The sequence below is a fragment of the Limanda limanda genome, chromosome 15 (genome assembly GCF_963576545.1).
Source record: "Limanda limanda chromosome 15, fLimLim1.1, whole genome shotgun sequence".
NCBI classification, from domain to species: domain Eukaryota; kingdom Metazoa; phylum Chordata; class Actinopteri; order Pleuronectiformes; family Pleuronectidae; genus Limanda; species Limanda limanda.
This window is the reverse complement of record NC_083650.1, coordinates 11,492,596-11,508,379: the sequence shown is the minus strand read 5'-3', so window position 1 is coordinate 11,508,379 and position 15,784 is coordinate 11,492,596. Positions and strand designations below refer to the sequence as shown.

Genomic DNA, 15,784 nt, shown 5'->3' with positions numbered 1-15,784 from the left:
CATGGCATCAAATTTTGATGAATCATCATCAAAACACAGGGTTGTTGTATCTCGGACATACATGGTCCAATCTACTCCAAACTGGACATGTATGACAAGAGTCCTGGCCTGATGACATCTTCACAGAAATCCTGACTTAAAATCGGATCGCCCCCTGGTGGAAACAGGAAATATCTTGTTTATTGCACGTCTAACACTTTGATGTAGTCCTCCTCGTCCATTCACCACAACCATGTCAAACCTTTCTCTTGAAGGGTCTCAAGACATTGATACTATGGAAATTGTGACTTGTTGTCAAACACTGTGTTCGTTTAACTCCACCCAGGCTTTATATTAAAGAACATTTCAAAGGATTCATTAAGCAAATAATTCATTGCTATCAGTTTGCTTTAATGCCACAGTGTCAGTGGTCAAAGATTATTTTTCATGGCTTACTGTTGCAAAGGTGAAAGATTTATATGATCTGGAGTGTTTTTGACCTGAACAGATCCATCAGTCTGCATGTAATGATAGTGATCGCACCAACTACTACGAAAGGAGGTAAGACTCGTTTCACAACTTTAATTCGATTTACATAAAATTTCCCTGTGTTGCCTCCAATTGATGGTATGGACCATAATGAGTGGTTACTGGGCGTGGTCCAGCACTGCGTGACGGATGCAGGAAGTAACTTAATTAGAGATTAAATGTAATTATTTCTATATACATCTCATCTTTTGTTATGTTCTATAATAAGTGCTGAGCCACTAATTAAAGAATGGGCGTGTACTGTCCCTTTAAGACGCAGTTGTATGATATTAACAGCAGGATTAAATCCTCATTATTATTATTAGCAGTAGTAGTAGTGGAAGTAGTGGTATTGTTATAATATTAAATTCATGATAAAAAGTATTTGTATTAACACCTAATTTTTTGTTAGTGCAGCTCTGTGGCATTAATATTGGCCTTAAATCCTAATTACTATTATTATTATGATTATTATTATTGTTGCTGCTGTAATAACATTTAATTCGATATTAAGAGAATTTGTATTTACTGTGATAAGGACCTGTCAGTAATGGATGAGGGTGTACATTTAATTTAGCTGATGACGCTTTTATCCAAAGCGACTTACAATAAGTGAATTCAACCATGAGGGTACAAACCAAGAACAACAAGAATCAAGAAAGTACAATTTCTTCAAAAACAAGCAAAACTACAAAGTGCTATAAGTAAGTGGCATTTAAGTGCTACTAAATTGTTAGTTTCAAAATTTTATTCAAGGTATAGTCGCAAGGTGTGTTTTTAGTTTGCGGCAGAAGATCTGTAAAATTGTGTACTGTCGCTTTAAGATGCAGCTCTGTGGTAATAATATTGGAATAAAATCCTGATGATGATTATTACTATTATTATTGTTATTATTATTAAAAGTGTTCTGGGTGAGGGTGTACTGTCCCTTTAAGACGCAGCTCAGGGTGGCCCAGCCGTTTGACGTTCCGGAAGTGGACTAAACCAAAGAGTCCCGCAGATTCGATACCGATTGTCCCGATCGAAACAAACGTGTCCAGACGAACCGCTAACAGAAATTCGTGTGACTATTTTTTGGGGCTGACACTTGAGAGGATAATGCTGGATGGTCGCGCTCATGAAGTTCACCAGAGATCTCTGCAGGCTCTTGGGACTCGGGAGCGGTAAGACAACGTCCCACTTTTTCAAAAACTTTTTTCTAAAGTCGCTCTCGAGTTTTAAGACGACCACACGAAGTGAGAACGAAACGCTTGTGACAATCGAAACGGTGTCGTGGACACGCAACGCTGCGTTTTGGGGGAAAAGGCTCGTGTGTGTCTGTTTTCGCCGCTGGGTCGATTCCTTGGTGAAACAATGAGAGTTCCCCCTCCTGCCAGTTCCACCCTGGCTACCACCGCTTTCAAATTCTTTGGCAGCTGGCTCCATTAAGTTGTTACAATGCCGCATAATCAACAAGTGAAGACACGAAGCAAGTAATAACAATGTAATAACACATTGTGTAGCAGGGGATGTGTGTACAAAGGCCCTGAACTAACGGATTGTTAGAAGTGTCTCCCCGGCTACATAGTGGTATGACAACAATGCCTCAAATAGGTGGTGAAAGCCCTGGAGCCCTGTCCACGTTTACGAGGTGCAGAGATATATGATTGACTATACGTGTGTGTCCATCCAGAGATGTGTGTATGACTACGTGTGTTTTAAAGTTGTGTGTGTGTGTTTAATGTTCACAGTTCACATTGTTCCTCTTCTTGGTTCTCCATGTGTGTTTAGTTTCCCACTGACACAGGCAGCAGTGAAGGCTGTTAGTTTACTGACTATAGACAGATCAGAGGCAGCTCAGAATCACACGAAACGCCTCGTATCTAATCTAATCTGTGTATTTGAGAGTATTCTGCTACAATACTGGGTCCAGACTTACACACATCAGAGGGAAAACTGAGTATTTTCTCTCTGATTTGTGGCATTTTGTGACAGAGAGTTGTCATTTCACAAATTGTCTGTGCCATTTAAACTTCCTACAGTCCCTTGGGCTCTTTGTTGTAGAAGCACATGGTTTACTCCACTATTTACTAGGGTTTTAAAAGTTGTGCAAACACCTGTCTTTAAAAGTTCGCTTTAAAAATCACGTAAAGCCCCGGACATGAGGTTGTAGTGATTGCTTTAACGGTTACGTCATGTTCTCCATCTCGCTCTGCACAACTCTGTAGAAGACGTTGAAGAGAAAACAGAAAGCGTGAAGCTGATTTCCTGTTTTAAAGCCCCAGTCAGTGATGATGATGCACTGTAGTTTTTGCATTCCTGTGGAAAGAGCTCACCTTTCAACCGAACACTAAGCTAGGCAGCTTCCTTGAAGAGGAGAAACAGAGACTCCATTGTTGCTGTTGTCCATAGATTCTGGATCATTTATTTGTTAGGAGAACATTCCGGTATAGTGAAGATTTTGACCAAAAGCTTGATTCAGCGAAAGGGATGGAGTGTGTTCTTCGACAGTTGTTGTTGTTGTTGACGACACAGACAGCTGACACTCCCTCCACCTTTTGTGTATATTTTGAAACACCAACTCATTTTGTCTTAATTTGACAGATGTGAAAAACATGGACTAAAAGTACATATTTGATACTATTTATCTAATCTTATTTTAGTACATTTTTTGGCACTGTCAAAATGACCTTGTGAGCTTGTGCACATTTCCCTGCAAGAAATTATGTATATTCATCAATGCATTTGGCTTAAACATCCAGAGGAAAACTGCAATGAGAAGTAGTCGAATCACAAACATTATGACCTTGGCCTCATGATGTCACAGCATGAGTCACAAACCAGTTTTAAACATGGCTCTATTGAGGAAATATTTTTGGTCAAGTGATATATTTCTTTTTGTCTTGAGGTTTGTTTGCTGGTATTGGGCCTAAATCAGCTACAGGGTTTGATCTGACCAATGCCCCCCCAACACATATGCACACATTCACACGCTGATATCCTGGGCAGTGGTTGGTTGTTGTCTATGGTATTTTTCGACCAGTTTCTGAGAAAAGATATGGTGTTCTCAAACAGCACTACCCGAGTCAGCTGTGAGTTGCACATGGTTGCCTGTGGCAGTTGAAAAGTGAGATTACACATCTCTCTCTCTTTCTCTCTGCCATTGAACAGTTTTCTGTTCTGCGTGCATGTTTTAGACTCTTTCTTCTTCTTTTTTAAATAAGCCACTCAATGCCTGTTATATATTAGTTTCTCTATCGACTGTGACAGTGTTTTGACTTGCAAGTAATGAAGGAGCAACATGGTTTATTTACATAGTCAATTGTTTTTCTGGTTGTCAAGTTGACACACTTGCAGGACTGCATGCCTGTCTGCCATGTCACTTTACTAACATCCCACAGGGCAATGTTATTGCAAATCATATTGACTTCAAGTCAAAGATTTAAATTAAATGCAAAAAGAAGTTTTATGAGTTCAAATGCTTTCCAATTCACCCTCTATATGCATCAAGCGTTAGGTTGGAGTGTTATTCCCCTTTTATGGGCAGGGTAATGAAATTAAATTTGAGATGAGCTGTTTGAGCAGCGTTGCGGAGCCGAAGAACAAATGCCTCTTTCACATTAGAATTTGATGGAGCAGAACCAGCATACATACTGACTTGCTGGAGAGATTTCACCTAAATGCCGTATCAATATAACACAGCTATAGAATCATATTAAGTCATTTAGTACTTTAGAAAACACTAAAGTCAGCAGAAAATAGTGTAATCAGGCTCAGAGGAGTTAATGTGCTGTGTGTTGCCCAACAGGCCCCCCTGTCCAGCAGCAGGAAACGCCGATGGACTGTGGTGCAGCAACCCCTGACGCAAGGGATGATGCCACTTTGTCACAGGTAATCAAATAGTCTCAGACTGACAGGGCATGTCAGGACTGCAGGGGTGAAGGTACAACCTGCAAAGCTGAATTCACTGTGTGTGTTTGTTTAGGATGTCCTAAATGGAGAGGAAGATTTGAGCGAAGAGGAGAAGGTCAGACGGAAGGCAGAGCGACGCAAAGCAAAGAGGAAGGTTAGGGAACGAATCCTTACACCCTTTAAAAATACACATTTTTCGCCATATTTAATAAGTGAAGTCTATTTAACTACATATGATGGGTGATATGTGAAGTACTGCATCTTGTTTCAGCGCCGTCGAAAACGTAAGAAGCAGGAGCAGGTTAAGCAAGATGAGCAGGTAACAGTCCCATTATTATACTGGGAATATACACTCAGCCTTTACTGTTATACACAATACATATATATAATTATATTCTCCGACTTGCTAGGATGACGACGACGAGGAGGGAGGTGCAGAGTCTGAACTTGACGAGAGCGAGTCGGAGGCAGAGGTTGGGGCTGAGGAGGAGAAACCGAGAGAGCGAAAAGAGGAGAAAAAGGAGGCAAAGTCGTCTGCCATGCTGAAAAGTGCCACCGCTCCAGTCATCCCTCCACCAGGGATCAAAGCACATGAGAGGAGCCACGGCAGACCCACTGAAGAGGTAGGGCCACTGTACTGGAGTGTTATGTATCTATATCTCCTCTGTTGCTATTATTTTAGTTATTAGCCATTGTCGCTCAACTCCAAAACGCCTGTATGCTCTGTGTCCTGTAAGACACATCACTGAACTCCAATGACTTATTCCTTCTCTCCCACAGGAGCCTGAATGGGACGTGAGCTGTGCCTTCTTTGCTAACGCTGCTAGCCATATCAAACCCAAAGGATCAAGTCGCAAGTCCAAAGAAAATAAGGAGAACGAGGCCAGGAGAGAGGTGAATGAATGCTAATGCAAAATGAGAAGGAAAAGCTAGAGGTCCTGACATAACTTTCCATCTCCCAGTGGCATGAGGGTTGTGTTTACCAGCAGTTGAGCAGGAGGGAGTTGCCAGATCTCTGATAATAGCCATCAATAATCATAACCATCCATTGGTGTTGAGCAGTCAAATAAATTAAGAGTTGTTACTGGAAAGCAGTCACTTGACAACAGTTGCTCAGAGTGAGAGAACAAAAGAAAGCACAGTCATACCCTACATCTGGTTTCAATGACAACAATCCTCTACTTTCTCCTGTTATTACATGCAAAAGTCAAATGGTCAAGAAATAATCTTTCTAGTTGATCATGATTTGTCTTATTTGTTCGTCCCTCACATAATTTTGTATTCTATATTTAAATCTTGATAACTTTCCTCAAAAATCAACACAGTGGCCAAATGTAATTATTCTAATACCCATTATCTCAACACATAAATTCTGCTCGTAGGTATAATGGTGTGACTGTTTATGTCAGGCCGGCCTCAAATTTCTGACCTGGTTGCATCATTGTTTTCGTCTGGCAGCTCTAAAGTCCGATGTGTGGCTAAGTGGACCTTGGACCATGAAAGCACGATAACTACAATATCACAGCTGTAGCATGAAGCTTAGACCTCGGTCCTTAGTGTCTCAATGAGGCTAAGTCCAAGGGCAGCAGCCTCATGGTCCGAAAGAGCGTGTCATTCCCCGACTCTCTCACCCACTGTCTGGTCTCTTCTTCACCATCTCTGTCAGAAAGAGGCAAAAATATAAACACTTAACAAAACTAAAACACTCAACCAGCTATATGCCCATATGCATTATTTTGCCAGTAGGAAATGTATTTATATAGTTTGTGCATTTAAATTGGAAAGGTAAACCTTATCATATCATTTCCAGAACTTAATGAACAAGCACATTTGCACAGCTGTGACCATGAACTGATGAAAAAAGTATCTTTCTTGCAGACAAATGGAACTGACACAACCACAACCAAGAAAAGCGCATCACTGACAGGTAGGAAATGTTTTTTGTCTAAAAAAGCAGCATCGATAACCAGCCTTTTAAAAGCATTTAAGCGTTGGAGGAAATTGCTGATCACAAGCATCTGTGACTGTCAGAGTGCAGCGCTGCGTTCAGTCAAGCCCTCAAGCTGGCGACTCACCAGAGAATAATGTACAAGCATTTTTCTCGTGTTTCTCGCAGAAAAGGGGATAAAGCTGGTGCAGGAGGGGCAGTATGCACAAGCAGTCATTATGTTTACAGATGCCATCAAATGTGATCCAAAGGATAACAGGTACATCATGATTTGTTTGATGCAAAGGATTTAGCCTTATTAGATTAGACACATTCAACATCATTTTGCATTTTTTTTAAATTATGCAGGTTCTTTGGGAATCGCTCCTATTGCTACTACTGCTTGGAGCAGTACCCTCAAGCCCTGGTAGACGCCGAACGCTCACTCCAGTTGGCTCCAGATTGGCCCAAAGGACATTTCCGCAAGGGCAGCGCTCTCATGGGCATGAAGGTGTGTAAAGGTTACCGTGGTCATGTGATACAGCTTGTAATTAAAACTATATCTACTGAATAGCTTCATGTGTAAGCCTTTGTGGTAAGGTTTGCTTGTACTGACTGTGTGGGTCTTTGTGTGTTTTGTAGCGGTACAGTGAGGCAGAGAAGGCTATGGAGCAGGTGCTAAAACTGGACAAAGACTGTGAGGAGGCTGCCAATGACCTCATTAACTGTAAAGTGCTGCAGTTGATGGTAAAAACATCCACAAACTATATGTTAGACGTGTTTCCTGTAAGATTATTAGCTGTGAATGTACTTTAAATACACAAACCTTCAAATTTTAGAAGCAAGATTATTCTGCTGAATTTGTGCTGTGGATTTAAAGCTTGATTCCTGTGATTGCATTTTTATGATTTGTCTTAAATTTGTCTCCGTTCTTTCCTCAGGATCTTGGTTTTGAAGAAATGCAAAGTCTCCAACTGCTGGAGAAATTTGCAACCGTGCAGGCAATTCAGACCGCTTGTTTGGATGCAGCCGGGGGTAAGAACACGTCTACAAATATGATTAAAAGGGACGCCTGTATTTTTCCCTTGTAACAATGCAGAGCAGATAATGTATAGAAGAGGCTGTATGCCAAGATCATACTGTTTTTTTTATATTGTGTGGTTGAAACTCTTGTTTTCCAGCTGGGGGTCAGGATCCATCAGTCCTGCAACCTGGGTACGTAGGTGACTGTGTGTTTGTCCGATCAAAGCTATTGGTAGCTTGTGGCTAAAATATAGACCTTGGTTTGCTTTTGTAGTTTGTCATACTTGTCATTCTTTTGAGGAATTATCTAGGATTGATGTATGTAGACTTTTTAAATGTATTTTTGCAATGTTTTTAGATTCATTCTGTCTCTTTCTCCTTTCTTCAGAAGCCCGTGTCCATCTCTCTGGGTAGGAAATGTGACGACTGAGATAACGGAAAAACATTTATGGGACCTTTTTAAAATGTACGACCCCAGACTATTTCATACTTATGAGCTGAGATCAGATCAGTAATCGAATGACTTGATAGACATTCCAGCAAACACTAGTGTTCTACGTCTCCGACCAGAAACACGGGCGATTAATGTTTAACAAAAGTGGTTATCGACTTGTCTGATAAGTTGTTTGCTTTACGTTGCAGGCATGGTGAGATAGAGAGTATTCGTGTGCTGCATGAGAGATTCTGTGCCTTCGTCAACTTCAAGAATGCAAACATGGCGTCTCGGGCAATGGAGAAAATAAATGTGAGCATTTACTGTACCTGGTCCCCCTCAATCTTGTGCCTGTTTTCAAAGAAACGTGGTTACAGCATTAACAGCTGCGTGTATGCTTCCTATTACAGGGTTATTGTATTGAGAACACACGTTTAGTGGTGCGCTACCCTGACCGTCGCACTCAGAGGGTCCTCCCCATTCCACTTAGGACCTGTCTCCCGGTCACACAGCAGGCAGGAGCAGCTGCTGCTGGGTAAGAGGCACTTCAGCCCCATTGTAGAAACTCTCGTTTTAATTTATTTTATACTTAAAAAGGCTCTGGGTTTTTTCTCTAATCTCTGTATCTGTAACCTTCCTCTCTGTCCAGACCTCGGCGACGTGGTCCGGTGAACGGAGACGAGTGTTACTTCTGGAGAACCACTGGCTGCCATTTTGGAGACAAATGCCGCTACAAACACATTCCTGATCAGAAAACCAAGGACAGGAAGCCCTGGCAGCCTTGAGTTGTGTTTACTCTCCGCCCCAGTAATGTGCAGGAAACTGGGAGAACATAGACTGAGCCACAGGACTGGATCCGGTTTTCTGGTCTAAGAATTTTAAGTGTGGCAGAACAGACCAGAGGAGTCAGATGGATGAGAGTCAGCACTTGGGCTGTAGGGCTGGGATAGGCCCACGTGTGCCTCAAAGAACCAGGAGTATGGAGGATTTTTGTTTCAACTGAAGACGATACTGTAGCAGCAAAATCCCCTGATTAAGTCTTTGTTTCAGATGAAAACCTTCATACTTGTAGTTCCTCATGGTGCACAGTGACCTGTTCCTTCTCTAAGAGGTACACCCCCCCCCCTTACGAAAGACGGAGGAAGTGAAACTGCCGGGATTCGTTGTTGGAGAAAAGTAAAGACTCTGCCATGTGACGAAGCAATAAAAGGAGTCAGCATGGATTTTGCAGGCCAAGGCTCTTCAGCGATAACCCCGGTGACCTTCCTTCTTTCACAGGTCATGAAGCAGTGTTTCCTCCCAATTTTAAATGTACAGTAACTTCATAATTATAACTTTAAGTCTGTGAACCAGATTTATTTTTTACAGTTTAGGTTTATCAGAGATTCACAACTGCTCACATCAGTCTGCGTTTCCTACTTGGGCTCCATTTTTCCTACATTTTGTCTCTGTGCCAATACCAGCACATCGTCCCCAGACCAAAGACTTGCAAACAGACGTACTTAGTCGACTTCAACTCAGTTCAGTTCCTCCCGTAGGCCGACAAGGTTTTTCTTTAAGCCAGTAAACATCAGAGATCCCAGAGGTGCCTTCACTATGTGGTATGTAGCCTTTAGTTAAAATGATCAACAGTGGGCTACTGGACATCAAGACCCACAGACTGAACTTGAGGGATTGCAGGATTGTATGTATTAATGCATGAATTAAATGTATGTCACTTTATTCACTTACTGGCGGCCCTATAGTTGAACAATTGAATACACACACTGCATGTCTGGGTTGCGTAGGACCTATTGTCCTTTGTAATAATACCTGTCGGCTGCAGAAGAAGAAATACAAACACTGGCAATGCCATGCAGTCCAGTGGAATACAAACCGTCTTTATGAGGGCTGCAGTGTTCACCGTGTAGGTGGGACTCTGTCAGAGAGGTGGTGGTAATTCTGAGGCCTTAGTTTTTGGTTTTGTTGTGGAGGATTGTATGAAATGTCAAGTGTCAAGTTTTTTACTTCTCCCCGACTCTTCAGAAAGCAGCAATCTGTTTACACGATGCAAAAAAACAGCCTTCATTCATGTCAGCAGTACTATTGGCAATGTCCTTTCTTGGTATTTTTGCATCATATACGTCACAGTGCTTTTTGTCTATGCAAAGGAAAAGTGCCAGTTCGATTGCTATTTCTCTCTCTCGCTCTCTCGCTCTCTCTGACTTATACAGACACACACCCACAGAGCCTCCTGCATAAATAGTCAGTTTCTATAGGTTGTTAATGTCAATGACTGACAAATCATGTATTCTATGACAAACTAGTGTACTATGAGACAGTGCCTTACAAAAAAAAAACACTCAGTCGTGTACATGTGTCTTTAAGGGCCATGTGTGTTTACACGATCCATTAACAGAAGTTTTGAATCTTGAAAATCAGTATTTTTGACCTAATGGCGTCCTTCTCAGTATTTCAGTGAACAAAAGAAAGCTTCACCTGACAGCGCCGCACTGAAAACAGCTTCCTTCTTTCACAAGTTTCAACACTAGACAGAACATTCAGCATGTGTCTTAACATTTACAGCCATGACACCTGGTTTCAATCCACACTACATTCGCCTGTAAACTACACACAGCATTGTGAGAGTATTTATTACTTTATTTATATCTGAGTTTTTTCTTTTTTACAACAGACCTTTGGAGCGAAATTTAGCTTAGAAACTTTAGTCGGTATTTTAAGTTAAGTGAAATAAAGGCCCATCTGCTTATTTCTGGCTGTCGAGTCCAGCGTTAAAAGCTGTCACATGCTTCCACTTCTGCTTTTGTCATTACTCTCTGTCTTGTGGCTAAAACTTGTGAAAAAGGAATTGGACCGCAAACTTTCAAACTGCACTTGTATATTTTGCTTGCTTCTTATTTGACTGGTGCTGCACAGTGTATTTAATTTTGCAGACTTGAAATCCATTGGAAATCACCATCGGTTATTTTAATTTCCCATCAGGCTCTTAGTTAGGCTTTTTAAAATTCTTATTATCCACTTTTAAACTGTGTCAGGAAAATGCATAATTAATCATAATGTACACACTGATCAACCACAGCACTGCAATCCTGTTAATCCCCCAAATATTTTGTATTATCGCACTGCAAAGAAGAGTATTTTATATTTAATAAATGAACTACCTATACCACATATGTCTGAGTCTATACATGCATAATGGCACCAATGTGGATCAAATGAGTTTTGTTGCTTTCCACAAGATGGCAGTATTGCACCTGAAACATGTCAGCAGTTTATGCAATGAATCTTTTTGGGAATTTCCGGAACAATTCATCTTTTTTGGAGTTTCCGGAACCAAAACGTTTCCCTAAATTATTCCTCATGCTCAAAACCACCAAGAAGTAAATCAAAGCAGGCCGGAGCGGGGGGAGTATGGTAACCCTGTCATCACTAGAAGAAGACACTTGTGTGGCCAGCATGAAAGAAAGATGAGGGATCCTGTGACCACGCAGACCAGTGAGAGATGGAGACATGACTAGCATTACTGAGGACGTGTGGGAAAAGCAACCATCGTGCCGCAGATGACATTGTGAATATAGAGAAACTGTGGCCGACACCACCTGCGACTGTGTGAGAGAGCAAGATGCTGGAAAATGAAAGGGACACTCTGCCAATTTCACACAAACAGTTTAGTTAACTGTTTAGAATGAGAAATTTACAGTGTGAAAGTAATTGTTTAAAGTAAAAAAAAACTGCGATAATGTCATCAGGGTTGTCTCAGCTTTGGCTGAAGACAAACAATTCAACAGAACGCCTACATTAAAAGACAAGAGATGAAGGGTATGGAGGAAGAGGGCACCACAAAGGAAGCGGGCATCACAAAGGAAGCAGGGGTGGTTGGATTAAAGAAGCTTTCCAGATGCATTATGGGATATGTAGGATCAAGGGTTTTTGAGGCTTGATCTGGATATCTTTGCCTCCACTGTGAAGATTTGTAACTTTTATGTTTGAATATGTTGAAGTACAATTTAAAACTGCAATAATATTAATAATGCTTTATTTAAAGAGCACTTTTTTAAATCCATGTTCTAAACTGCTTCACTATGGCAGCAAAATATAACAGACTAATCCTTATTCAATCCATCAGGAACTGGTTGAGACATTTTTATGCATAATTACCGCGAAGGAACGTGAAAACAGAAATGGAGAGATTAAAACTCAAATAAAATCAGGGAAGCCAGTGGAGTCTTAAGAAAATAATTGAAATACATCACTGACTCGTACTGACCTTATCTCCCCAGGCAGGCATTATGCAATTCCTTAAAAGTTACTGATTTTAATCTGGATGGTTATTTAAAACATTTCTGTCATTGCATATCAGATATAAGTGAATGTGTGAAGGTGTGCATGTTTAACACTCTGGATTATAACCCCAGTTCAGGTCATGTTTGGCTTATAGTCAAATTTTGCCACCTTCAGGTTGAGGCGAAGATGACCTTTTACTTCTCGATCTAATGGGGTCAACCTAAGAGTTACACAGCACATCTTCTATACAGTGTGTGTGTGTGTGTGTCTACATGCTCCTATACCGCCTCCCTGAAAGTAAAAGCATTATGAAAGCCTGGGGAGACGGCGGTGGGGGGGAGCATGGGGAGGTGCTGTGTCGTTTGAAAAGGCACTTGTTTATTGTTGGAGAGCGTGTATTTATTTCATGCCTCCACAGATTGTGGGTTAAGGGCAGAGCCGGCTCGGTCGGCGTAATTAGAGAGGTGGAAAGAGAGCGAGAGAGAGAGAGTGAGAGAAAGAGAGCGAGATAGGGCGAGAGCTGCCTCGCTCAGATACTTTATAAAACACACTCTCTCTCTCTCTCTCTCTCTCTCTCTCTCTCTCTCTCTCTCTCTCTCTCTTTCACACACACACACACACATACACACACCCACTGAGCTGTTAAGTATTGGCACATAGGCAGGGACACCTGTCTAGTCTAGTTTAATTAGTCTGATATGCAACAGTTGCATCACGAGGTATAATGGAGGGATGTCACACACAGCACAGAGCAATGATCTTTGTATTTTTAACCTCAGCAGCCCCTTTTTTTCCACTTTTCCTTTTCCCTCCCTCCACACCTCTCTCTTTCCTCTCCCCTTCGGCCTTGGAGATCCCTCTGATTTGGACCTGCTAATAGGGGCTCTGCTCTTCCTGTTCGGGGTTTACAACTCAGGGAGGGACCACCATCTCGCCACCCAGTTGCACCAATTACAACTTCAAAAGCGTTTAGCAAGGGAGGTCCAAAAGTCTGAGACCACTTTCAAACGTTACAGTATGTGCAATTTTTTACACCCTTTAGGAAATCAGAATACAAAGTGTGTTTACGGCGTTAGTCAATGATTTGGTTGCTACCGCCCCTGTCACGACTGTAATTTTTCATGCCTATGAATAACCTGCGCTGCCTCGAAAAAGGTACCCGCTGAGGTTTACTTGAACAACTGAAGTACAGTTTATCAACACAACACCCCGAGGCCCAACATTTCCATGTTGCTAAATTGGTCCCAAATCCTCCTGAAATGGCTCAAAACATAAATAAACAAGTTTGGAACATGTAGAAAGAACTGAGCAGGAACCTGAGCGGGATGAGGGCCGAGCACTGAAGTGACCTCGGCCGCTAACAGGACGTTTCCCTCATCTTTTAAATCTGAATCTACACTGATGAGTTAAATCTTTATGCTTTCTATACCATAATGACACGTTATACTGCAGTAACATAAACCTGTGCAGGGGTGGTAAAGGCATGTTCTCATAAGTCACGTTCACCATAGCTACGGGGAGGCTGGGCCTTTTTTAGAGTCGGTGGTTTTGCGGCCATCTCAACAAGGAAATATCTACCCTGTGGTACAGGGAGCTTCTTTAAGACACTTGGAACTTGATGTTTGAAAACTATTCTGGAAGCAGAGTCCTTCCTGTGGGTTACATTTACACACATTTACCCCGAAGCTGCAGAATTGTGTAAGGCCTCTTCAGCCTATCAGAGAAGAGCAGAGCGGAGAAGCCCAGAGTAAAACACAGGATTTGATTTCGATGAAATTAAATGGATACACATAAGTGTGTTTGACGTCCTTGGATACTAAACATCTTGAAACATTCACTCGTTTCATTTGAAGATGTCATCCGACAAAAGTATTCATCCACAATTTAACAAAAAATCTCAAAAGAAAGAAACAGAATGGGTCAAAATTGCAAGTTTCCCATCAAGGGAGAGAACCTGCGACTTTGATACTTTTAGATTTCACAGGACCGCTGTTGTTGCTTTATCTAATAAATCAGCTTTACGTATGTAGCGTGTGAATTAAGTCAAAACTCCTGTAAAAGCAAAAGAGTCCTCGAGGGAACGAGAGCACAGGAGGAGGGAGGGAGGGAGGCAGGGAGGGAGGCAGGGAGGGATATAGGGAGAAGGAGGGAGGAAGGGAGGATTGACTAAGGGGAGCATTTAGTAGACACACTCCTTCACTCAGTCACTCTCCCCTAGGCAGTGACGTCCTGCACTGCGAACATCTGCTGCCGGCCAGGTGAGCTGACTTTCACTTTAACTCCCCATGAAGGAAAAATTAGAGTTGAATTTTTATCAGTTATTTTTATTAACTGTGTTTTTATTATTTAAATACAAATGTATGTAACAGGTGTTTTAAGAGGTTTTAGGCACATGTTGCTTTCCTCCTCTCATGATACTTTAATTATAATCATTTTATTTTCAAGTTGTTAGCTGTAAAGCAAAGAGTTCAAGCATTTAGAACAAATTAAAATAGAATTTAAAGTTAGTTTTAACACTGAATTAAACAGTAAATATGTAAAGTGCAAAGCTTCATGAAATGTAAACTACTGTGATTTATTCAATTTGCTTCCTGCAGCTGCTTGCTGTTTGTTTGTCCCTTTGTAATTTCATCCCCCACAGTGGAAAAATGTGATTTCTGTGCATATATATTTTGTGCTCAGTGCAGTGTCGTCCTGCGGCCTGCAGTGTCATGGTGTATCAGCATCTGTCTCCACCGCTGCCCTCTAGTTTGGCTGCGACACTTGTTCGCCCCGAGTTAAAACACTGCCTTCATGTTTCTGTCTGGTTAGTTTGCCTCGGGGGATGTTTATTCATGTGAATTGCATAACAAACTCGAGCGGGTGAAATTATACACTGTGCCTCCGCTTGACATGAGAGAAAACTGCTTGATTTTATGGGCTTCCACTGCGCCATTGTGTGATTTATGTTGCACCAATGGCTGATATCAAAAGCTGGAGTACAACATGTCAGGCGTCCCTTATCGATAGCCTTGTGTTTTCAGGACCTCATTGGTTTCTTGTGAACAGCACGGAGTACACATGATGTTTTCTGGTGCAGAGTAGACTACCTGAACTTTTTTGTCCAGAGGATGTCACCATTGGTCCATGGCTGACTGTTTAGAACTCTAAAATGAATTACTTTACTCTGGATGGGATGAAAATAATTACTGTCTCTTCAAGCATTATAGTTTTAGTCAATATTTTGCTGTCGCCTCCTGAATCTAGGCTGAAAACTAAGGGGGACAAAGTGTTTGCCCTCAGGGCCCCAATAAAGCTCTGGAATGTATTGCGAGAGGAAATAAGGCTGTAGTCTCAACTAAAAACGTACTTTATACACTTTATGAACGGTATATACCTGAATTTACTAGTGGTTTATTTCTAATATTGTTTATATTACCATCATTATTTATGTACCTCTTTTTGTGTTTTAACCATTTGTTTTCTTGTGCACAGCATTTTGTAGTCTGTGTTGAAAAGTACTAAAGTATTCATTATTTATTCAGGATGTATTTAAAATGGATGGTAGATGTTTATCATCACATGAACTTTGGCTTCATAGGCTGCTTGTTTGATTGGTTAATTCATCAATAAATAAATCAATAAATTAAACTGGTGAAAAATAAATAATACAATCGTGTAATTAATAATTAGTAGAATAAACTAATGGAGATCTCTACCTGCAGGCCCCCTCCTCTCTG

The 15,784-nt window shown here is 41.3% G+C and overlaps 1 protein-coding gene across 1 annotated transcript; it reads left to right on the top strand.

Annotated features, from left to right (window-relative positions):
* The first annotated feature begins 1,490 nt into the window (after window positions 1–1,490).
* Window positions 1,491–10,950, top strand: zgc:123010 (uncharacterized protein LOC641500 homolog). The gene is made up of 16 exons (XM_061086856.1): window positions 1,491–1,670; window positions 4,295–4,377; window positions 4,472–4,552; window positions 4,670–4,717; window positions 4,809–5,021; window positions 5,179–5,292; window positions 6,277–6,325; window positions 6,515–6,605; window positions 6,695–6,836; window positions 6,968–7,072; window positions 7,267–7,360; window positions 7,507–7,540; window positions 7,737–7,814; window positions 7,991–8,093; window positions 8,192–8,316; window positions 8,431–10,950. The coding sequence occupies exons 1-16, from the start codon at window positions 1,613–1,615 to the stop codon at window positions 8,564–8,566; spliced, it is 1,554 nt and encodes a 517-aa protein (XP_060942839.1). The 5' UTR covers window positions 1,491–1,612; the 3' UTR covers window positions 8,567–10,950.
* The last annotated feature ends 4,834 nt before the right edge of the window (window positions 10,951–15,784 follow it).